The 25,120-nt window shown below is 37.8% G+C and overlaps 1 protein-coding gene across 2 annotated transcripts in view; it reads left to right on the top strand.

Moving 5' to 3' along the window:
• Nucleotides 1-25,120, top strand: part of LOC145252660 (uncharacterized) — a 684,850-nt gene that overhangs the window by 38,823 nt on the left and 620,907 nt on the right. For both annotated transcript variants that reach the window (XM_080112433.1, XM_080112432.1), the window contains exons 2-3: nucleotides 6,478-6,580; nucleotides 10,297-10,363. In XM_080112433.1, the coding sequence (XP_079968559.1) occupies nucleotides 6,478-6,580; nucleotides 10,297-10,363 (170 nt within the window). The remainder of the gene's footprint in view (nucleotides 1-6,477; nucleotides 6,581-10,296; nucleotides 10,364-25,120) is intronic.

The following is a 25,120-nucleotide window of genomic DNA, read 5'->3' on the forward strand; positions in this document are numbered from 1 at the left end:
GACTAAAGACCAGGGTGGTCGTTTCTCTTGGCCCCGAAAGGTCAAATGGCATTTGTGGTACCAAGATGCTATCTAATTCAGTAGAGGACTGGGTAGGCTACTTTATGGGGAGGGGGGGTCACTTGGTGAAAAGTTTTCCAATTGGCGGCGCGACGATGCTTCCTCGCTTGTGTATCGTTTTCAGAGATATTAATGTTAACAATTGAAATACGCGTTCCAAACAAATATGATGGAAATAAAATAATAGCATATATAACGTAAAATAATAGCATATATAACGTACAAGGTGAAAAGCGGAAAACTGAAAAGGAAATGTGCAGTTACTACAGCTTTCGAAAAGAATTTAAATCATATTCACCGTAAGGATTTGTTGAAATAAGTTAAACCGCCGTGAAGGAAAACCATCAATAAATTAACGAATGGTAGAGTTTCAGGTTTAACTCAATAAATCTAATTATTTATATACGTTTTTTTTTTAAATATATGCAATAATTGGACATGCAATAAGTCTGGATTTCTAACACGGTGGAAATGATTTTGAAATAAAGTTTTCATATCCTCTAAATAAATTAGCATAATTTTTTTTTTTTTTTTTTTTTTTTTTAACCGAGTTTATCTTTACTATAGCATTGACTTATTATTTAAGTGAGATGGGTTTTGTAAACTGCGAAATGGCCTATTTAAATGGAGAAAATTATCGGTTACAATATGCCTGGAAATATAAAGAATATTTGCTTTAAATTTCATGCTAAACAGTTAAAGATTTTACTTATCTTTGGTTTTCTTTTCTTGGACACTCGAGACTAAAGACCAGGGTGGTCGTTTCTCTTGGCCCCGAAAGGTCAAATGGCAGATCGCCTGTCTATTTAATTTGCTTGATTTCGGGAAGATAAATATTCAACATTTGTCGCTCGCCGCATGTGGGTTAGTCTTTTTCCTATAACATCTTGGGAAAAAAAAAAAAAAAAAAAAAAAAGCGTTCAGCAGTAAATGAAATCTCGCAATCAAACTTGACCTCATTAACTCATTAAAACGGGCAACTGCTCAATTCAAGTAATTAAATAAATTCAAACGTGTTTCCGTTAGCATATCATGGTGGGGCAATGGTTAACGTCGCACTTTTTTTTTTCACACTTTAATTTACAACTTTGCCTCAATGGTTCGGGTTCAATCCTCATACTTACTTTTTTTTTTAACCCACCCCCACCCCCGGAGTTTCCACACACACCTCCAAACACCCGGGCAACGCCGGGTACCCCTCGCTAGTGTTTTATAAATGGAGTAAACTATTTCGAAAAAGAAGTAGAAGAGGAAGAAGAGGAAAGATGATGAGAATAATAATAATAATAATCTCTGATTGAAAGTAAAAGTAGACCTGGCCGCAGATTTTAATACTATATCAATAAGTGAGCTGGAATGTATGCTGATACAGTTGCACTAAAGGGAATGGTATGAGGAGGAGCATTAACATAAAATTGTGTTTTATTGTATTTAGAAAAAAGGTATAAGAAGATGAAGGTATGAGTATGATAAGAACAAAAACCAGGTCTGATTTATATGAAAATAAACATGACCAAATACGTCTTAAAATGGAGTACTGTTGCCACATTTGGGGAGGAGCTGCTCGGAGCAGCCTATCCTTCCTTGCAGAGTTCCAAACTGGCTTCAGTAAGTGATGAGCTTTTCAACTCCTTGCAATGTCTTTGCCACAGAAGACGCGTTGCTACCCTGTCTCTGCTCTATTGTTATTTAGCCCCCTTCTACCAAACATTTACAACACACTTGTCTAGCTATTAACAATTTTCCCCATTCTTTACCTGTGCCTAAATCTAAATTCCCATTCTATGAACAAAGCTTCTTTCCTAGAACTGCCTGCCTGTAGAACTCTGCTCTCCATCTGACTACAACATGGCTGACTTCAAGTCTAATATATATATATTTTTTTTTTACATGGGGGTCACCACTTATCAAGGCCCAAAGGCCACTCAGGGATAAGGGTTATTGCGTGTACAGTAATCAGTGAGATAGTATTGTAGTAATCATTAGTATTATGGGTTTTGATAGAGTGTCTTACTTAAGGGGGCGGTTTGTCAGGAGTTTATTTATGTTGGACCTGAAGACGTCCAAGTTGTAGTCAGGTGGGAAACAGGCAAGCAACAGAGTTCCGCTGGCGTGCAGTTCTAAGAAAGAAGCTTTGCTCATGGAATCTACGTTTGGATTTAGGCACAGATAAAGAGTGGAGAAAATTATTGACAGTAGTATCAGCCAGACGGGTGTTTCTCGTGAACGATTGGCGAGGGGGGGGCGAGGGATTGGAGCTTAGACGAGCACCTGCCATGGAAATAACGATAAAACAAAGACAGGCTCGCAACATTTCTTCTGTGGGAGAGAGGTTGCAGGGAAGAGAAAAGGGCATCCCCCACTAAACCAAAAAGTCTATTTTGTACTCTGTCAAAGCAGGATAGGCTGTTTTTAGCAGCTTCTGCCCAGAAGTGGCAGCAGTATTCCATCCTTGAACATACTTGGCTTTTATACAGATAGAGAATTGCATCAGTAGTGAGATATCTTCTGGAGCGGTAGAAGGATCCCACCATTTTTCCAGTGTCCCTGGCAACAGATTTGATGTACGTGTTCCATTTTAGATCAGGAGTAAAGGTCAAACCCAGAAGCTTGTCAAAACATGAAGCCTCCCCAAGACGAGAGCCATCCATATCAATTGATGCCAGATGGGGATCAGAGCGTTGATGATGCAAAGATAGAAGCTTGGTTTTGGATGCATTAAAAGTGACCAGCCACCTCTTCCCCCATTGTACCATGTGTTCAAGATCAGAGGAGAGAGAATTAGAGAGAACTTTGTCATTTACTGCCTTTGATGTGTTGCCATATATGGTCGTGTCATCAGCATAGATGTCAACGAATGATTTAAGTATGTGTTTTGGGAGATCATTGATGTAGATCAGGAAGAGAGTTGGGCCCAGGATTGACCCCTGAGGGACTTCAGCATTAATACTGTGGGCCTCTGATTTCTGCCCATCAACCACTACTCTTATGAACCTATCAGAGAGAAATGATTTAATGATTGAGAAAACATTTCCAGTAATACCGTAGCTGGAAATCTTGTGAAGTAGGCCCTTATGCCATACCTTATCGAAGGCCTTTGATATGTCAAGAGCAATTGCCCTGGAATGGAAGCCTTTGTTAAGAGATTCACTAATCCTATGTGATATAACCGTTAGCACATCTGCTGTAGATCTTGCAGAGCCGAAAACCATATTGCATGTCACTAAGAAGGTTATTTCTGTTGAGGTTGTTTACTACTTCTTTATTTAATATGGATTCCAACAACTTACTCATAACACACAGGAGACTTATTGGTCTGTACTGAGAGGGAGATGACTTTTCACCTGAATTCTTAAATACAGGGCATACTGATGAGGTTTTCCAGGGTGTTGGAAAGCACTTCTCCTTAAGGCAACGCTTAAACAGTTTTGTAAGTATGGGGGCAAGTTCTGGTTGGAGCTTTTTCAGCACTATAACTGGAATGCCGTCAGGGCCAGTTGCTTTACTGGAATCTAGGTTCTTGATTAGCTTGGCGACCTCACACACAGATATTTGTATGTTGCATAGCATGTTGTCTGTTATAGAAGGAAATACAGTGAATTGATGGCCATTGTCGCATAGGGTAGAATTAGCTGCAAAGTTCTTGGCAAATAGTTTTGCCTTGTCTGATGCTGACGAGATGACCTCGGGTCCATTGATGATGGTTGGGATAGAACGCACGCTTCTGTTCAAGATCCTGTTTGCTATTTGTCAGAACTGGTGAGAACCAAGCCGCTGCTCAGCTACTTTGGATTTAACAGATTGAGCATATAGCTCTCTTGCATGTTTTATTACTCTTTTACAGTGGTTGCTGGCAGTCCTAAAAGCAGCTTTAATCTCAGTACATCTATTACGTTGGTAGCTATGGAAAAAGTGATTTCTGTGCGCAATGGCAGTAGCACATTCAGGGGAGAACCATGGCTGGCTGTTAGGTTTTTGTTGGAATATTTTGGATGATATGAATTGGTCTATGCCTACAATTACCCATTCGGTCAGGTCTGATACTATAGAGGACACATCCTTTTTAAACATGGAATGCAGAGGTAAGTCAGATATGAATGTACGGAAGCTATCCCAGTCAGCCATAGAGTATCGATATACAGTACAGTGGAGAGGTACGTCTGAAGACTTATTACATTTCATTTTTATCTTAACTGATACAACAGAGTGGTCAGAGGATCCCAGAGGAGATAGAGCGGAACATGAACACAGCTCATGGGAAGTTGTGAGGAAAAGGTCTAGAAGGCTTGCATATTGACCGGGTGTATCGGGCACACGGGTGTGTTCGTGAACAATCTGAGTGAGGTCATAGGCAATAGCAAAATCATGACAAAACCTCCCCTCATCATCGGTTTTATTTGAGTGGGTCAGCCATTCCACATTATGGACATTGAAGTACCCCAAATGTGAATGTTAGCCGAAGGATGAGCAGACAGGATATGGTCAATTTTCTCAGATATGCTCTTAAAGATAGTAACCCCACTGTTGTGGGGGCGATAGAGGGCAAATATAAATGCAGTGGTGTAAGCTAGTGCAACCCGGAACCACATATAAGGTAAATTAGGGTCTTCTCTGGAGATATCCCTACCACATGGAAAGCCGTCTTTGATGTAGGCACATATTCCATGCCCATGGCGGTCTTGGGGGTCAGATTTAGATGTTAAGTTGGAGTATCCTTTAATTATGAATTTGTCTAGAGAAGTGGTTGGCCCTATGCCAGTTTCACTTAGAAAGAATATGTCCGGTTTCGTCTCCTGTAATTGTGTTTCAACCTCTGTAAGGTTGGAACGTAGACCCCTGATGTTAGAGGAGACCTGGTAGTAGGGGTCTACGTTGGAGGATGGGGTTCTATATTATAAGCAAGTTCTTGTTGAGCCATCCCCTTAAATAATCAAATCCTACCGAATTTCTACCACTAACAATCACTATGCTGTACACTCATTAACTCTTATCCTTGAGTGGCCTTTGGGCCTTGATAAGTGCTGACTCTCTTGTAACAAAAAAAAACAATCATAGTAGATTTTTTGATAGAGTGAAATCTACTTCTATTCCTCAAAATATAACTGCTTGGGAAGAATTAGTTGGGTTAGAATTAATGTAGGAAGTTGAATGAAATTAAGTAATAATTTCCAGAAACACATACATCAGGTATTGGCAGGAAGGGTGTTCATCTAAGGAGTATGTGTGGCACTGCTCTTTATTGTCCTATAATGTCTAATTGAAGAAGGAAGAAAAACAACTTTACTGCATTAGTATAGAAAGTAGATTATTGAAAACTGTTGGGTCCTTTTGAGGTTGAAGGTTGGTCCACAGGCACACGAGGAGGAATTCTGCATCTCCCGACTGCTGCAGCAACAGGTTCCTCCACTTCTGCCTCCTCTGTCATGAGAGCCCGAGTTCTTGCAAGAATCTGCTCCAGGGTCATCCGTTTCATTTTGGAGGATATCTGCAACTGTTGCCTAACAAAACTGCGGAGTCCTGACACGAAAGCTCAACTGAGCCATGTATCAGTTCTCTTCAGGTCACCTCAGTATTGGTTGACAGTTTCCCCAGGGTGAAAATGACGGGAGACAAACTTGTCATATGTCACAAAGCAGTCCAGCGTAAAAGCCACAAAGAAAACTCATTTTACTTGCTTGAAATCTGCGCTCTGATCGTGGATTAATCTCCGGTATATGGACAGCACGCCACCTCTCAGCCTGAGTGGTAGAACATGCTCAACTTTGTCAACCCCACACATTTCGCACACCAGCTCTATCTGTTCCAACTATTTAAACACTGTGTGATTTGGTAGGATGCCATGAAATTCAGGAATCAGACGAATATCGAATGGTTTGTATGTCATTTGTAAGCCAAAATAGCTTGGAAACTGCTAGGTCTTTCTGCCTTACACCCTGGAACTCTTTTTTTGAAAGGAACTTTTCTCTTCTGTCACCGGTTTTCTGTTTTGAGCAAAAGCACATCCGAGTTTGGTCTTTTATCCCTTTGAAGTTTTGGGAATTCTTGTGATTGGTCTAACCTTTTTTCCAATAAAACCAACCACGCCTACCGTTTCTTCTTTTTCTTCTTCCTCTCCCAGTCTCTGCAATCGACAGCAGACAGAGCAGACCTTCTGTCTTATAGAGGTGAGTGTGTTAGAAGAATTACTACTACAATTATACAAACATACGTGTATATACAATTCTAACCTCAAAACAGAACGTTGCTGCAAGTGTAAAAATTATATGTAACATTGCTTTTTGTACACGATTAGGACTTGCTATTTTTACACGGTTCTTTCACTTATCTACTTTATTTTTTTTGTTTAAATGATGAAATATACATATAAAATATAAAAATCTATTAAAACTATTTTCTAAGATTTCAGTTCTTTTCCAGGCGATTTCAACATTGTCAAGAAATGAAACGAGACAAGAAATGGAAGAACGAATTGTTTGACTATGAAAAGCGACATTCACAAGGCATGTCACTTTTGTCAGTGGTGAGTTGAAATAAATGGTCACACCTTAATTTGCTGAATGAAAAGAACAGTTACTTTGCTATTGTTTATCTTTGTAATGAAAACTACATCACAAGTGAGAATTTATTACAGCATGAAAATACAAAAAGGAAAAGATGCAAAAATTGTAATAGTTACTTTGATTTAAAGTACATCTTAAATTTAATTGTTCAGGTGTGACCGGTGTTATTTAAAAACACAGGTTTGATGTTTTTCTTTTCAATTACAAACATAAATATGAAGGTTAAATTAATCAAACTGTTGTTCTCATGTTGGATGTTATTCTTACAAAGTTTTGCTTGATGTGACCTCCGACCTTGTTCAGGTGTGGCTTGTGAAACCCTGTAATCTGTACAATATTTTGAAGAGAACCTTACCAAAACATTGTGAGAATAATCCAATTAAAATAATCCAATTAAAACAAAAATAACAGATAAACTCGCGGAATAGAATTAGAGGCTTATTCAAAAACTAATCGATGATATTACTAAGGAAAAGCAGACCTTACATCTAATAGTAAAGAACTGGAAATATGATTTATATAGTCTGTAGCTCAAAGCAGAAGTCTACAGATGTTATTGTGATAAACCCTAGACGTAAACAAAATTTAGACCTCTACAGAGTTAAGATTTAGAAGAGGGTGTTGTGGTGTGCGCACCTTATGGATAATAATGATCTCTTCCACTTACTATAAAGACCAGGAGAATATGTGTCTCTTGGCATTAACTCACAAGTTATACACATGTACATGGACTGATGTATAATTACTCTTTATTTGTTGTATTTAGTTTTCTGTTCAATATATTTTGTTTACACTAAATACCAAACATACTTTTGGCCAAGATCAAAGTGTAGTATCTGTTCTTCAGATGCTGCACTTCATTTTCTTGTTCTCTTTCGGTGGAGGAGAAATCCTTCACGACTGAGACAATTTTTATTTTTGTACCTTTTCTCCACGTTAAAAAACGACCCTGGTGTCTAACTCTGTCCCGTGGGGAGGCATAGTAAATAGGTACACTAAATACCAAGTTTTGTCTTTCTTATGGGATCACAATAATAAAGACATTTGATGCTTTATACTATTTGTATAATGAATTATAATTTAGATATTAAAGAGATTATAAAGCATAAAATTTCGATTTACCAATACCCGAGGTACCCATCTCAGTTGAGTTGTAATTATAAAAATGGCATTCTTAACTTTAGAAAACAGAATTGACCGATATAGGTATATATATATATATATATATATATATATATATATATATATATATTCGTATTCCTGTCTGTTTGTTTGTTTGTTCACAATTTGATTAATATATGCAAAACCTTCCTTACTTTACTGTCTCGTTTATTTCTACATATAGTATGATTCTTGCAAACTAGATACAATAAAGAGATCCTCTCATTTGCATATTACATTAAGAAAAATCGATTTTATTAAATAGCGGTATCTTAGTTAATGTTTCTAGCGAGAGAATTATTATAACTGTTTTATTTAAAATCGTCATTTAATAAATTTTAAACAATAATTATATTGATAACATATTTAATTAAATTTATTTGGAATTATTATTCCAACATTTAAAAAAATTTTGTTTAAAAGTTATTTGCCCCTTCGGAACATAAAAAAACTATCACCAAATAAAATAATTTGGTAATCTCAATAAATTTCTAACTAGAAAAAATAATTCCGAGTAGATAGAAAAATGTTTGGCTTTTATTGTTTTTTTAAATATTTAAAAAAAAAAAAACATTTACGAAAAACTGAAGAAAAGATTTCATTTGTTTTTATTATTCTATAAACGACTATACAGAAATCGGTAAATTTTTTTATGATGTGACCCACCTAAAAAAATAAAGATCTACTTTTTGGGGCCTAATACATTTAAATAGCCTTTATGAGAACATTAACATTTTAGAGTGGCGGATCACTTTTTCATAGAAAAGTGATCCGCCTCTCTAAAATGTTCATTTTCTTTCTTTTCAAAATTTCTTTCATAATATTAAACGTAAATTTCATATTATTTAACGTTAATTTCATTAATTTAACGTAAAATGAACACCCACTTTTTGGCCACTAAGTGTCATCTCAAGCATTCTTTTCAAGTTCGGCGATCGAGGGTGGGGGATAAAACATGACAAATACAATTTTGGGATGGGGTAATTACATTTAAAACATAAAATAACGATAAATTTAATTAATTTTATGAGACCACTTTGTACTTTCACCTAACAATTTCATAAACAAAACAAACCCCAAAATATGACAAATTACATTGCGGGGGGGAGGGGCATTACAATGACGAAAAATTTAATTTAATTGTTTTTGGAATTAATTTTTAATAGATATTCATTATTTTTAGGGGTTCTGTCTACTTGGCTAAATTTTTTTTTTTTTTGCGATCGCACGGGCATTCGCTGCTATTTTTATTGAAACAAAAGTTGTAATGATTTATATTTAATTATTTCTTGGGGGGCGGGGGCGTCTTTCCAATGCTTAATATCCGGAGAATAGTTTCTTCTCTGTCTATCCTTTCTGTCGAAATATCTGGTGGAGAGGATATCACATACTTCTTTTTTGGGGCGATTACATTTACATGTTTTTATCCGTTCTTTTATTTTTGGAATTGTTGTGGGGATATCTACGTTGCTCATGATGAAAATGATTAGTATAACAGGTGTGTTCCAAACGGAACTTCATGTCAACCCAGGCAACGCCGGGTACCCATGCTAGTATATATATATATATATATATATATATATATATATATATATATATATATAACTTTACGTATAGAATTCACTCATAAGCTAGTTAATCGATCGTTATGAATTTGGAAACAAAGCTGATAGACATAAGAGTCCAGACTGGGTTATATTTAGTTGTATGCCCAGTATAATTAAATAACTCAAGTGTTATTTATTCTGCACTTCAAATCACTAATTCTTGGTCAAATTCAATACTGTTGTCAAAACTTCCGACTTCCAAAGGCAACAATCTTTCCAGTTGACTTTCACTTGCCTTATCTCAACTCGCTTTACGTCCGTCTCATTTGCATAAACATTCAGTCACGTGATTATTCACCATAAAACAAACTGTCTCGCCATGTTAGTTTTTCCTTTCTTTCTCTTTCATTTCGTTCCACGACCGACCCTTTGAATTATGCACAAGTCACGCGTTTCCCTACACCTAGTATTGGTTTTATGCTAACAGGGCAAAACGAATTGGAAGCATTGCTTAAAAATATTTGATTATTGTGAAATTTTACCAATTGTTATTAGACATAAATTTATATTTTCCAAATTTCAATTTCTTTGATATATTTTAAGTGGGAGGTTGTGTCCACATTACTTCCCATTTGAAAATTCATTTATTTCAGATTTGTATTAAATTTGATCCATAGTTATTAGACTATTTAATTTTATTTATTTAAAGAAAATTCCTTGAATTTCAATTTCTTCTTAAATCTTAAATTTTAAACATCTTCTCGAATCAACATCAAGTAATCAATTTTATCAAAATTGGAACGAGGATTCTAAACATAGGGCTTAGTGTAATTATATCTTGATCTGGATCTTTGTAAGGAGATATAAAAGTAGTTCAAATGGTTATGTTTAGGGAATTAATTTTACCATTTCTATGAAGGTTATTCATCTAGTAAATCATAATTCTAATTTAGTATTTACTATTTCAGATTTATGGAGATGGTGTAACTCGATTTCCTCTCTCATATCCAAGTTGCCCGCAGAATGTATCCACAGGTATTTATCTTTACAATATTGATTAATGTTAAATTTGAAAACTATACAATAGAAATGAAATGTATTAAAGTATTCTTTCAAGAAGATTCGTTATTGTTTTGAATATATTATCATGACTAACAAGTATATCTTCTCTCTGGTCACATTTTTGCTAGCATATATGATCTATATGTAATACTTAGAAGGATGATATCATGATGAACAAAAAGAGGAGGTAATACTCCGGAGGATCTCCCTTCTTTCAAAAATGAGTTGATACCTACGTGTAAGGGTTCATGATAACAGAAAATATCCTACATTATCTTCATTTCTACGATTTCAGACAAGAGTTTCAAATAGTTTCTCATTCAGACGGACTTTTACCAAATTTCCACGCAATTGCCTTTTAGTCTAGATTTTTTTGTATATATTTTCAAATTTATGTGAACCAGTGATGCTGTGGTCGTCCGGGGACAATCGATCGAACAACTAACAAGGTAGACACAGGCAAAAAGTAAACAGCAAAAAGGCAAAAAAGAATAACAGACACAGGTTGTTTGGTTAAAGACGAGGGTTCGCCTTTTATTTGTAAAGGAAGCAAAAAATCGTATGATCTGGATGCTGGTTGTCCGGAAGTTCGAAGGTCACTGGAGGCTAAGGTCTGAAGGTCTGGAACAGGTATCTAGACGTAGTGTGGTTTTAAGGTTGCTCGCTGGGTCTGGAATGATCGGCTGGACGTCCGGGCGATCTAGAACGGATAATGGACACTGGGAATAAGGTGGCCAGTGTTAAGGAATGGACGGCACTGAGAACATAGGGTCAGTGTTAAGGAACGGTCGACATTGGCCAATCGTGTCTTTTGTTTCAGGTAAGGGAAAGGCAAAGAGAACAGCAGGGACGAAGAAAGAAAGAAAAAAAATGGAGGCGGTGATTTTGAAACCGCGACAAGACCTTCTCCCTAGATAATTTGATCGTTATCAATTAATAAGAGATATACGTCTTGTATTGTGTGTCGGCAGGGTTGGTTAAGAATGATTGGTGAGTGCAAGTGCGTCTGCAGAGTCTATGGTGTGGTTGAAAGTGCTGAGTGATACACGTTCTTAGTCTGCAAGTGCGTTTGCAGAGTCTAAGCGAAGTATGGTTGAATTTGGATGTGTAATACTCACAAGATTAGCAAGCGTCTGCGTATTTGTGCATTGTGTGGATGCGCGTGCGAGCGGTGGCGTGACGGGTGGACTTGCTGCAGGGAAGTGTTGGGTGAGAAAAGAGAAAAAAAAGATGACGCCTGGTGTTTTATAAACTGTGGTCTCGCGAGATCACGAGAAAATAGAGTGCACATATGCAAATGAGACAGGTTTAAAAACTGTATAAAAAGCAAGCTTGAGTGAGAGGAAGGGACAGTGTCGTTTATAGTCACGAGGTTATTGTATTACTATTGCAAGCGTTGGTGACGATTGAAGTTGAATTCAATACAAGCTATTTCAGCTATTGCTGTGAAAAATGACAGACTCAAAGTTTTATCTGAAACTGATTCCAGAGTTTGATGGGTCCACATCTGTCGTTCTGGGTTGAGAGGGTCGAGTTGAACTGCAATCTCTATGAGGTAAAGAGAGTGCACACTGTGATCCCCCTGAGGAAGATGTTATCGCTGTGGTGGTGAGGTCATTTTGTAAGAAGCTGCACTGACAAAGGGCGGGGGTGACTGCACTATTTCCAATGTGTTGGCATAGCCCAAAACTGTGTGGGAAACGCAACAGGGGGCAGGATGTCAGCGCCGCCCTGCTCCCCAGACAAGATCTAAGTGATGCACAACCTACGATAACTGTGTACGTAAACCGAGTGCCCTGCTCAGCTCTTCTCGATTCCGGTTGCTCACATACCATCATGAGTGCCAGATTGTGTCGGACCTGGACTAAAAGAACATTAAAGTCACCACAATAGGCGGTGAGACACAAGCATGATGTAGAGCTGGAACCGTGAAGGTCCACACGGACTCTGATGTGGTTGCTGAAATTAATGTGTTGGTGATGCGAGAGGATTTGCTGGGGTTTGACGTACTGCTGGTCTACGATGCTATCAAGGCACTGGAAGGAGTGATCATCGAAAGAGATGGGAGCATGCGCTTTTTAAAAAAAACGGTGTGTGCTGCAATTCACATCGATCGTCCTGACTTTAAGGTGGGCTATGACTATAGCCAACAGGCCTGGACTGCGTCATGGAAGTGAACTGAGGGAAGGGCACCAACCAAATTAAAGAATCGCATCACAGAATACCCTATACCTGACGAGGCTCGTGATGAGTACGAGCAAGAGCTTGAGGCATGGATCCAAGATGGATGGCTGATCCCCTACCCCGAGAAGCTTGGTTTTCCCAAGTGTCTGATACCCTTAATGGCGGTTATCCAGCATAACAAGTCAAAAGTAAGACCAGTGATGGATTATCGTGCGCTGAACCAGTACAGTAAGGCTTACACTGCCGATGCTGACGTGTGCACCAGCAAACTGAGGAATGGCGCCAGAAAGGCTTCAATGTGTCAATATTAGACCTGTGGAAGGCCTATTTGCAGGTGCGAGTAGATGAGACGCTGTGGCTATTCCAGACAATGTGGTTTCGGGGTCAGAGGTACTGTCTAACACGACTCGGCCTTGGTCTGAATGTTGCACCACAAATCATGAAGACCATTGTGTATGTGGTGTTGTCTCAAGAAAAGACCATTGAGGACGCAACATCAGCCTACATTGATGATGTGTACATCAATGAGGACATAAAATCTGCATCGTGTGTCGGGGAAAAATTGGCTCAGTTTGGTCTGCAGTGCAAGAATCCTGAATGTCTGAGGGATGGAGCGTGCGTATTGGGATTAGACGTCTGTGAGGAAGACAGCACCCTATGATGGAGGCATGGCAGTGGGATTTCAGGCATTCCTGACGTTGTTACGAGGCAGACCGTTTTTTCCTGGTATCGGAAACTTGTTGGACACTTACCAGCGTGTGGCTGGCTCCATGTAGCTGTGGGTGTTATCAAAAACGCAGTGCGAATTTGGTAACCACAGGTTGGGACGATGTCCTTGACGATGCTCTTCTAACTTTGATGGTAACTGAGACCTTGGAGAGAGTTAACAAGGAGTACCCTGCCCGTGGAAAATGGTGTATTGATGCAGACCACATAAATGTGTGGGTCGACGCTAGTTCATTGGCATTGGGAGTCACATTAGAGCAAGGAGGGAATATGTTTGAAGACGCATGTTGGCTGCGACCCGTGAGTGATGCTCAGCACATCAACTTAGCAGAGCTGCTGGACGCTGTTGTAAAGGGAATAAATCTCACAGTTTTCCCTACATTGACCAATAACTGATTGCCGCAAGGGCAATGGTGTTATATGTGGGGTTTCCCCTACATATGGTCATTGATTGCAGTATTTATTTATTTGCTTCCCCACTGAGAAAATTAGGCAGAAGGCCATTTTTTAATGTGGAGAGAGAAGGAGGGGGAGGGAAAAGTGGACCAGCTCCCGATGGGTGAGAAATGGGAGCTGGATAGTGACAATTGGTATGGAGGGTTGCCCCTACATTGACCAAGGTCTGATATGTGGGGTTACCCCCACATATGGTCTTTGCTTGCAGTATCTGCCGGAACCGATACTACACTTGGCCCAGGGCTGGAGCTGGCGCCCGGCCAAAATTTGTCCTAGTTCGGCCGAGGCTGACTGTATTCATTTGGCCAGCGTGATGTTAGTGATGTCGCTCACAATAAAACAAATAAACGACTCTAAATAATTCTAGAACGAAATTTAATAGTTTGTTGATTACTTTTAAATTAATTTCGCCTAAAAGCAAAAATGGCAATTGGCTGTTTTATTGGCGTTTTGTTGATGTATTTGAATTCCGACGTGCGGAGCGAAATCGATGATGAAAAGAGAAAGGGAAGGTCAATGTATCCACTGAATCTGGATATGTTCATATGTTAACTCGTGTTGGCCAATCGCATCCTTTGTTTAAGGTAAGGGAAAGGCGAAGAGAACAGTGGGGGGGGGGGAGAAAGAAAAAAATGGAGGTGGTGATTTTGAAATGGCGACAATACATTTTATTGATCTGAAATTTTAACAAAGGAAAAATAAGTTGCACTTCTACAATTAAACACTTAAACAATTGATATAAACATGTTATTGTGCAGCCTGTAGAGTCCCATACAGAAAAAAAGAATGAAGAAAAACGAAAAAAAATACTGCCTTTACCTTTATATGCTTCGATATTGTTATTTAATATACAAATGAGACATTTTACACTTGGATATAAAAAGCTTGAAAAAGCTTGACTTTTCAGAAATTGGGTCGATTTTGAAATTAGATGTCAGAGTAGTAAGTGTTGTCAGCAGTGCATTGTGTTCAAGAGGTAACATCAAGTTTTGCGGTTTAGCTTTGATAGCAGAGTATCGATATTTGGAGTTTAGTTTTGATAGCAGAGTGTTGAGATTTGAAGTTAGGTTCGGACAGCAGAGTGTCGAGATTTTGAGTTAAGTTTTAATAGAAGACTCTCCAGATTTGAAGTTAGCTTTGACAGCAGAGTGTCAAAAATTGGAGTTAGGCTTGGACAGCAGAGCGTTGAGTTTTGGAGCTTAGTTTTGACAACAGAGTGTCGAGATTTGGAGTTAGCTTTGGACAGCAGAGGGTGAAGTTTTGGAGTTTTGACAACAGAATTTTAAGATTTGGAGTTTTGTTTTGATAGTAGAGTGTCGAGATCTGGAGTTTAATTTTGACAGCAGAGTGTCGAGAGTTGGAGTTTAGTTTTGACAGCGGAGTTGAAATTTGAGGTTAGTTTGGACAGCAGATAGTCGAGTTTGGAGCTACGTTTGGTAGCAGAGTGACAAGTTTCAGAGCTAGTTTTGACAGCAGAGTGTCGAGATTTGGAGTTTAATTTTGATAGCAGAATGTCGAGATTTGGAGTTTTGTTTTGAGAGCAGAGTGTCGAGATTTGGAATTTAGTTTTGACAGCAGAGTGTCAGGATTTCGTTTTTGTTTTGAAAGATGAGGAACGAAAGTTGGAGATAGGTTTGGACATTGGAGTGTCTAGTTTTTGAGCTTAGTTTTGATAGCAGAGTGTCGAGATTTGCAGTTTTGTTTAGAAAGCAGAGCGACGAAATTTAGAGTTTAGTTTTTATAGTGGAGTGTCGAAATTTGGAATTTAGTTTTGGCAGCAGAGTGTCGAAATTTAGAGTTTAGTTTTGATAGCACCGTATTGAAATTTTAAGTTTTGTTTTGACAGCAGAGCGTCGAGATTTGGAATTTAGTTTGGACAGCAGAGTGTCGAAATTTGGAGTTAATTTTGGACAGCAGAGTGTTAGGATTTGGAGTTTAGCTTTGACAGAAGAGTGTCGATATTTGGAGTAAGGTTCGTACAGCAGAGTATCGAGATTTTTAGTTTAGTTTTGGATCTTAGTTTTGGCAGCTGAGTGTCGAGATTTGGAGTTTTGTTTTGACAGCAGAGTGCTGTGTTTTGGATCTTAGTTTTGACAGCAGAGAGTCGTGTTTCGGAGTTTAGTTTTAGAGATTTTTAGTCAGGTTTGGAAAGGAAAGTGTTGAGTTTTATAGCTTAGTTTTGATAGCAAATCTCAAGATTTGAAGTTTAATTTTTATAGCAGTGTCGAAATTTGGAGTTTAGGTTTTACAGCATAGTGTCGAGATTTCGAGTTCAGTTTTAACAGCAGAGTATACAGCAGAGTGTCGAGTTTTGGAGCACAGTTTTGATAGCAGAGTGTTGAGATTTGGAGGTGGGTTTGGACAGCAGAGTGTTAACTTGTGAAATTTAGTTTTGATAGCAAAATGACGAGATTTGGAGTGTAGTTTTTATAGCAGAGTGTCAATTTTGAGAGCAGAGTGTCAAGATTTTTGGTGACATTTGGACAGCAGCGTGTCGGGTTTACTAGCTTAGTTTTTACAGCAAGGTGTCGAGATTTGGAATTTAATTTTGATTTAGGGTATAGTTAGGATAGCAGAGTGTCGATATTGTGAATTTAGTTTTGATAGAAGAGTGGTGAGATTTGGAGTTTAGTTTTGGCAGCAGAGTTTCGGTATTTTAAGTTTAGTTTTGATAGCAGAGTGTAAAGATTTGCAGTTTGGTTTTGACAGAAGAGTGTCGAGATTTGGAGTTTAGTTTTGACAGCAGAGTGTTAGGATTTGGAGTTAGGTTTGGACAGCAGAGGTTCGAGTATTGGAGCTTAGTTTTGACAGCAGAGTGTCGAAATTTAGAGTTTAGTTTTGACAGCAGAGTATCGAAATTTAGAGTTTAGTTTTGACAGCAGAGTGTCGAAATTTAGAGTTTAGTTTTGACAGCAGAGTGTCGAGATTTGGAATTTAGTTTGGACAGCAGAGTGTCGAAATTTGGAGTTAATTTTGGACAGCAGAGTGTTAGGATTTGGAGTTTAGCTTTGACAGAAGAGTGTCGATATTTGGAGTAAGGTTCGTACAGCAGAGTATCGAGATTTTTAGTTTAGTTTTGGATCTTAGTTTTGGCAGCTGAGTGTCGAGATTTGGAGTTTTGTTTTGACAGCAGAGTGCTGTGTTTTGGATCTTAGTTTTGACAGCAGAGAGTCGTGTTTCGGAGTTTAGTTTTAGAGATTTTTAGTCAGGTTTGGAAAGGAAAGTGTTGAGTTTTATAGCTTAGTTTTGATAGCAAATCTCAAGATTTGAAGTTTAATTTTTATAGCAGTGTCGAAATTTGGAGTTTAGGTTTTACAGCATAGTGTCGAGATTTCGAGTTCAGTTTTAACAGCAGAGTATACAGCAGAGTGTCGAGTTTTGGAGCACAGTTTTGATAGCAGAGTGTTGAGATTTGGAGATGGGTTTGGACAGCAGAGTGTTAACTTGTGAAGTTTAGTTTTGATAGCAAAATGACGAGATTTGGAGTGTAGTTTTTATAGCAGAGTGTCAATTTTGAGAGCAGAGTGTCAAGATTTTTGGTGACATTTGGACAGCAGCGTGTCGGGTTTACTAGCTTAGTTTTTACAGCAAGGTGTCGAAATTTGGAATTTAATTTTGATTTAGGGTATAGTTAGGATAGCAGAGTGTCGATATTGTGAATTTAGTTTTGATAGAAGAGTGATGAGATTTGGAGTTTAGTTTTGGCAGCAGAGTTTCGGTATTTTAAGTTTAGTTTTGATAGCAGAGTGTAAAGATTTGCAGTTTAGTTTTGACAGAAGAGTGTCAGGATTTGGAGTTTAGTTTTGAAAGCAGAGTGTTAGGATTTGGAGTTAGGTTTGGACAGCAGAGGTTCGAGTATTGTAGCTTAGTTTTGACAGCAGAGTGTCGAAATTTAGAGTTTAGTTTTGACAGCAGAGTATCGAAATTTAGAGTTTAGTTTTGACAGCAGAGTGTCGAAATTTAGAGTTTAGTTTTGACAGCAGAGTGTCGAGATTTGGAATTTAGTTTGGACAGCAGAGTGTCGAAATTTGGAGTTAATTTTGGACAGCAGAGTGTTAGGATTTGGAGTTTAGCTTTGACAGAAGAGTGTCGATATTTGGAGTAAGGTTCGTACAGCAGAGTATTGAGATTTTTAGTTTAGTTTTGGATCTTAGTTTTGGCAGCTGAGTGTCGAGATTTGGAGTTTTGTTTTGACAGCAGAGTGTCGAAATTTAGAGTTTAGTTTTGACAGCAGAGTGTCGAAATTTAGAGTTTAGTTTTGACAGCAGAGTGTCGAAATTTAGAGTTTAGTTTTGACAGCAGAGTGTCGAAATTTAGAGTTTAGTTTTGACAGCAGAGTGTCGAAATTTAGAGTTTAGTTTTGACAGCAGAGTGTCGAAATTTAGAGTTTAGTTTTGACAGCAGAGTGTCGAAATTTAGAGTTTAGTTTTGACAGCAGAGTGTCGAAATTTAGAGTTTAGTTTTGACAGCAGAGTGTCGAAATTTAGAGTTTAGTTTTGACAGCAGAGTGTCGAAATTTAGAGTTTAGTTTTGACAGCAGAGTATCGAAATTTTGAGTTTAGTTTTGACAGCAGAGTGTCGAAATTCGGAGTTTAGTTTTGACAGCAGAGTGTCGAAATTCGGAGTTCAGGTTAGACAAGAGAGTTTCCAATTTTAGTTAATAGAGCGGAGTGTCGAGATTTGGAGTATAGTTTTGACAATAGAATGTCGACGAGAATTTGGATTTAAATTGGACAGCAGATTGTCAAGTTTTGGAGATTAGTCTTTCTACCAGTGTATCGAATTTGTAGGCTTATTTTTGATAGAAAAGTGCCAAGATTTCGAGTTTAGTTTTTATAACAGTGTGTTGGTATTTGGAGTTTAGTTTTAACAGCAGAGTGTTGAGATTTTCGGCTTGGTTTTGATAGAAAAGTGTCGGAATTTGGAGTTCAGTTTTGACAACAGATTTTGAATTGAGAGTCTAGAATTTTTTAACAGCAGAGTGTCTAGATTTGTAGTTTAGTTTTAAGAACAGAGTGTTAAGATTAAGAGTTTAGTTTTGATGGCAGAGTGTCGAGTGTTGGAGCTAAGTTTGACAGCAGTGTGTCTAGATTTGGAGTTTAGCTTTGATAGAAGAGTGTCAGGATTTGGAGTTTTGTGTTCACAGCAGTGTGTCGAGATTTAGAGTGTACAGTTTTGGAGTTTAGTGTTGACAGCAGTGTTGGGATTTGGAGTTTAGCTTTGAGAGCATAGTGTCGAGATTTGGAGTTAGGTATTGAGTTTTGTGAGTTTAGTTTTGATAGCAGATTGTCGAGATTTGGAGTTTAGTTGTGACAGCAGAGTGTCGAGATTTGGAGTTTTGGTTTTACAGAAAAGTGTAAAGATTCGGAGTTTTGTTTTGATAGCTCAGTGTCGGAATTTGGAGCTTAGTTTTGATAGCAGAGTGATTAGTTTTGGAGTAAGGTTTCGACAGCAGAGTGTCGAGATTTGGAGTTTAGTTTTGACAGAAATGTGCTGTGATTTTGAGTTTAGTTTTTACAGCAAAATGTCGAAATTTGGAGTGTAGTTTTGACAGCAGATTGTCGAGATCAGGAGTTAGGTTCCGAGAAGCAAATTGTCGAATTCTTTAGCTTAGTTTTGATAGCAGAGTTTCGAGATTGAGTGTGTAGTTTTGATAGCAGATTGTCGGGATTTGGAGTTTAGTTGTGACAGCAGAGTGTCGAGATTTGGAATATAGTTTTGAAAGCAGTCTCGAGATTTGGGGTTTACTTTTTACAGAAAAGTGTCAAGATTTAGAGTTTTGTTTTTATAGTAAAGTGTCGTGATTTGGAGTTTAGTTTTGACAGCAGACTCTCGAGATATGGAGTTGGATAATACAACAGAGTGTTTAGATTTGAAGTTTATTTTTGACAGCAGAGTGTCCAAATTTGGAGTTTTGTTTTGAAAGCACAGCGTCAAGATTTGGAGTTAGGTTTGAACAGAAGTGTTTCGAGTTTGGGAGTTAAGTGTTTAACAGCAGAGTATCTAGATCTGGAATTTAGTTTTGAGAACTGAGTGTTAAGATCTGGAGTATAGTTTTGATAGCACAATGTTGAGTTTTTGAACTAAGTTTTGACAGTAGAGTGTCTAGATTTGAAATTTAGTTTCGACAGGAAAGTTTCCAGTTTTAGTTTAGATAGCAGATTATCGAGATTTGGAGTATAGTTTTGACCGCAGAGTGTCGAGAATTGGTGTTAAAATTTGACAGCAGAGTGTCAAGTATTGGAGCTTAGTTTTGATAGCAGAGTGTCGAATTTGTGAGCTTATTTTTAGTAGAAGAGTTTAGATTTGACAGCAGAGTGTCAAGATTTGAGGTACGGTTAGGACAGCAGACTGTGGTGTTTTGGAGTTTAGTTTTTACAGTAAAATGTCGAGATTTGTAGTTAGATTTGGACAGCAGAGTATTGAGATTTTGTGTTTAGTTTTGATGTGCAGAGTGTCGAAATCTGAAGCTAGTTTTGAAAACAGTGTGTCGAGATATGAAGTTTACTTATGACAGCTGAGTGTTGAGATTTGGAGATTAGTTTTGATAGCAGAGTATCAAGATTTGGACTTTTGTTTGGATAGCAAAGTGTCAATATTTGGAGTTAAGTTTTGACACCAGAGTGCCGAGATTTGGAGTTTAGTTTTGACAGCAGAGTGTTGAGATTTTGAGTTTATTTTTGATAGCTGTGTGTCGAGATTGGGACTTTAGTTTGATCGCAGAATGTCAAGATTTGGAATTTATTTTTACACCAGAGTGTCGAGATTTTGAATTTAGTTTTGATAGCAGAGTGCACAGATTTGAATTTAAGTTTGGATAGCAGAGTTTCGAGGTTTGGGTTTAGTTTTGACAGCGGAGTTTCGAGATTTTAAGTTTAGTTTTGACAGCAGAATGTTGAGATTTGGAATTTTGTTTTGAGATCAGGGTGGTGAGATTGGGAGTTCATTTTTCACAGCAAATGTCGAGTGTTGGAGTTTTGTCTTGAGGGCAGTGTCGAGATTATAAGTTTAGTTTTAATAAAAAAGTGTTGAGATTTGGAGTTTAGTTTTGATAGCTGAGTGTCGAGATTTGTAGTTTAGTTTTGATAGCGAGTTTTTAGGTAAGCTATGGACAGCAGAGTGTCGAGTTTTTGAGTTTAGTTTTAACAAGAGATTGTCGAAATTGTGAGTGAGGTTCAGACAGCACAGGTTAATGTGTTGGAGTTTAGTATTGTCGGCAGAGTGTCATGATATGGAGTTATGTTCGGACAGCAGACTGTCGAGATTTGAAGTTTGGTTTTGATAGCAGTGTGTCGAGATTTAGAGTGAGGTTTTGACAGCAGAGTGTGGAGTTTAAAAGCTTAGTTTTTAAAGCAGAGTGTTAAGATTTGAAGTTTAGTTTTTTACAGATGAGTGTGGATATTCAGAGTGACTCTTGGACAGAAGAGTATCGAGTTTTGGCGCTTATTTTACAAATCTCGACACTGTATTGTCAAAACTAAACTTCACATCTCGACATTATGCTGTCAAATCTAAATTACAAATCTCGACACTCTGCTCTCAAAACATATCTTCATATCTCAATAATTTGCTATAAAAACAAAATTCAAAATCTCGACAATCTGCTCTCAAAACTAAACTCCAAATCTTTACACTCTGCTGTAAAAACCTAACTCCAAATCTCGACACTCTTCGATCCAAACCTAACTTTAAATCTCGACACTGCTGTCAAAGCTAAGCTCCAAATGGCGACACTTTACTATAAAAACTAAACTCTAAATCTCGACATTGCTATCAAAATTAAAATCCAGATCTCGACACTTTGCTATCAAAACTAAATTTCAAATCTGAACACTCTGCTATCAAAACTAAATTCCAAATCAAGACACTCTGCAATCAAAACTAAGCTCAAAACCTCGACACTCATCAAAACTAAACTCTAAAACTGACAGTTTTCTATCAAATTTGAACTCCAAATCCCGACACTCTGCTGTCAAAATGAAACTCCAAATTTCGACACTCTGCTGTCAAAATGAAACTCCAAATTTCGACAAACTTCTGTAAAAAAACTCTCTAAATCTTGAAACACTGCTTTCAAAACTAAATTTTAAATCTTGACACTCTGCTATCAAAACTAAGCCCCCAAAATCGACACTCTGCTGTCCAAACCTAACTCTAAATCTCGACACTCTGGTGCCTAAAAAAATTCCAAATCCTCTGCTGTCAAAACAAAACTCCAAATCTCGACAATCTGCTGTAAAAACTAAACTCCAAAATCTCAGCAGAGTGTCGAGATTTCGCGTTTTGTTTTGATAGCAGAGTGTCGAGATTAGGTGTTAGGTTTGGACAGCAGGGTGTCTTGTTTTGGAATTTAGTAATAACAGCAGAGTATCGAGATTTAGTGTTAGTTTGGACACCAGAGTGTTGAGATTTGGAGTTTGGTTTGAAGAGCAGAGTGTCGGGATTTGGAGTTTAGTTTTGACGGCAGAGTGTTTAGATTTGGAGTTTAGTTTTGATAGCAGTGTGTCGGAGTTTGGTTTGGACAGTAGAGTGTCGAGATTTTTAATTTAGTTTTGACAGCAGAGTGTCGAGATTTTATAGTTTAGCTTTGATAGCAGAGTGTCGATATTTTTTAGTGTAGCGATTGGGAGTTGAGTTTTGACTGCAGAGTGACGAGTTTAGTTTTGATGGCAGAGTGTTGAGATTTGTAGTTGGGTTTGGACAGCAGAGTGTTTTGTTTTGGAGCTTAGAGTAAGCAGAGTGTCGAGATTTCGTTTAGTTTTGACAGTAGAGTGTCGGTAATTGGGGTTTAGTTTTGATAGCAGAGTGCCGACATTTGGAGTTTTTTTTATAGCAGAGTTTCGAGATTTGGAGTTTTGTTATGACAGCCAGGTGAGAGTTTTTGAAGCTTAGTTTTGATAGCAGAGTGTCGAGATTTTGTGTGTTTTTATAGCAGAGTGTCGAGATTGGGGTTTTATTTTGATAGCAGAATTTCGCGATTCGGAGTTTTGTTTTATTAGCAGAGTTTTGAAATTTAGAGTTTAGTATTGACAGTAGAGTGTCCAGATTAAGTGTTAAGTAATAACAGCAGAGAGTCGAGTATTGGAGCTTCGTTTTTATAGCAGTGTGTCGAAATTGAGTGTTTAGTTTTGACAGCAGTGTGTCCAGATTTCGAGTTTTGTTTTGACAACAGAATGTCGGGTTTTGGAGTTTTGTTTAAACAGCAGTGTGTCGTGATTTGGAGTCCAGTTTTAATAGCAGAGGTTCGAGATTTGAAGTTTAGTTTTGATAGTAGAGTTTCGAGTTTTGGGTAACGTTTGACAGCAGAGTGTCGACATTTGGAGCTTAGTATTGATAGCAGAGTTTCGATATTACAAGTTTGGTTTGGACAGAAGAGTGTCATGTTTTTTAGTTTAGTTTTGACAGAAGAATGTCGAGATTTTTAGTTTAGATTTGACAGCAGATTGTAGAGATTTGGTGTTTGGTTTTGACAGCAGTGTCGAGATTTGGAGTTTAGTTTTGATAGTAAAGCGTTTAGATTTGGAGTTTAGTTTTGATAACAAAGTGTAGGGTTTTTGAGTATAGTTTGGACAAAAAAGTGTCGGGTGTTTTAGTTTGGTTTTGGAGAGCAGAGTGTCAAAATTTGGAGTTAGGTTCTGACAGCAAAGTGTCGAGTTTAGGGTCTTAGTTTTGGCTGCACATTGTCGGGATTGTGAGTTTCCTTTTGATAGCAGAGTGTCGAGAATTGGAGTTTTGTTTTGATAGCAAAGTGTCGAATTTTTTAGCTTTGTTTTGATTGCAGAGTCTCAGGATTGTGAGTTTTGTTTTTACAGCAGAGTGTAGAGATTGTGAGTTTGTTTTGATAGCAGAGGGTCGAGATTGTGAGTTTAGTTTTGATAGCATAGTGTCGAGATTTCATGTTAGATTTTGATCGCATAGCATCAATATTGGAGCTTAGTTTTTATAGCAGCCTGTCGAGATAGTGAGTTCAGGTTTGATAGCAGAGTATCGATATTTGTAGTTTGGTTTTGACATGAGGTTGTGGACATTTGGAGTATAGTTTTTACAGCAGAGTGTCGAGATGTGGAGTTTGCTTTGGACAGCAGAGTGTTGAGAGTTTTAGTTTAGTTTTGACAGCAGATTGTCGAGATTTTATAGTTTAGTTTTGATAGCAGCGTGTCGAAATTTGGAGTTTGGACAGTAGAGTGTCGAGTTTTCGAACTTAGATTTGACAGCAGAGTGTCGAGTTTTGGAGTTTAGTTTTGACAGCAGAATGTCGAGATTGGGCGTTTAAGTTTTGATAGCAGAGTGTCGGGATTTGGAGTTTCGTTTTGATAGCTGAGTGTCGAGATTTGGAGTATAGTTTTGATAGCAAGTGTCGAGATGTGGAGTTAGGTTTAGTCAACACGGTGTCGAGATTTAGAGTTTAGTTTTGACAACAGAGTGTTTAGATTTGGAGTTTACTTTTCATAGATTTCTTTTAATAGGATAGTGTGGAGATTTGGAGTTTAGTTTTCAGAGCAAAGTGTCAAGATTTAGACTAGTTTTTACAGCAGAGTGTTGAGATTTGGAGTTTAGTTGTGATAGCAGCGTGTCGAGATTTGGAGTTAGGTTTGGACAGTAGAGTGTCGAGTTTTTGAACTTAGATTTGACAGCAGAGTGTCGAGTTTTGGAGTTTAGTTTTGACAGCAGAGTGTCGAGATTGGACGTTTAAGTTTGACAGCAGAGTGTCGAGATTTTAAGTTTGGTTTGGACAGTAGAGTGTCCAGATTTTTAATTTAGTTCTGACAGCAGTTTCGGGATTTGGAGTTTAGTTTTTATAGCAAGTGTAGAAATGTGGAGTTAGGTTTAGCCAACACGGTGTTGAGATTTAGAGTTTAGTTTTGACAGCAGACAGAGTGTTTAGATTTGGAGTTTACTTTTGATAGGATAGTATGGAGATTTGGAATTTAGTTTTGACAGCAGAGTGTCAAGATTTGGACTTTAGTTTTTACAGCAGAGTGTTGAGATTTAGAGTTCAGTTTTGACAGCAGAGTGTCGAGATTTTGAGTTCAGTTTTGACAGCAGAGTGTCGAGATTTTGAGTTTAGTTTTTATTGCAGAGTGTCGAGATTTGGAGTTTAGTTTTGATAGCAGAGTGTCAAGATTTGGAGTTTAGTTTTTACAGCCGAATATGTATATTTAAAGTTAGGTTTGGACAGCAGTGTGTCGCGTTTTGGAGTTGAATTTTGACAGCCACATTTAGATAGGATGAAAACTTGTTTCCGTTTATTACAATAATTGTTCAAAAATGGTAAGAAGGATTCCGTTAATGTCAGAATGCTTAGAATTAGATTGGACAGCGTTTGACAGAAATAACCTCATAGTTTAATTTATAGGTATTATC

Source organism: Euprymna scolopes, chromosome 29 (assembly GCF_053919585.1).
Source record: "Euprymna scolopes isolate OS-2025 chromosome 29, ASM5391958v1, whole genome shotgun sequence".
Classification (NCBI taxonomy): Eukaryota; Metazoa; Mollusca; class Cephalopoda; order Sepiida; family Sepiolidae; genus Euprymna; species Euprymna scolopes.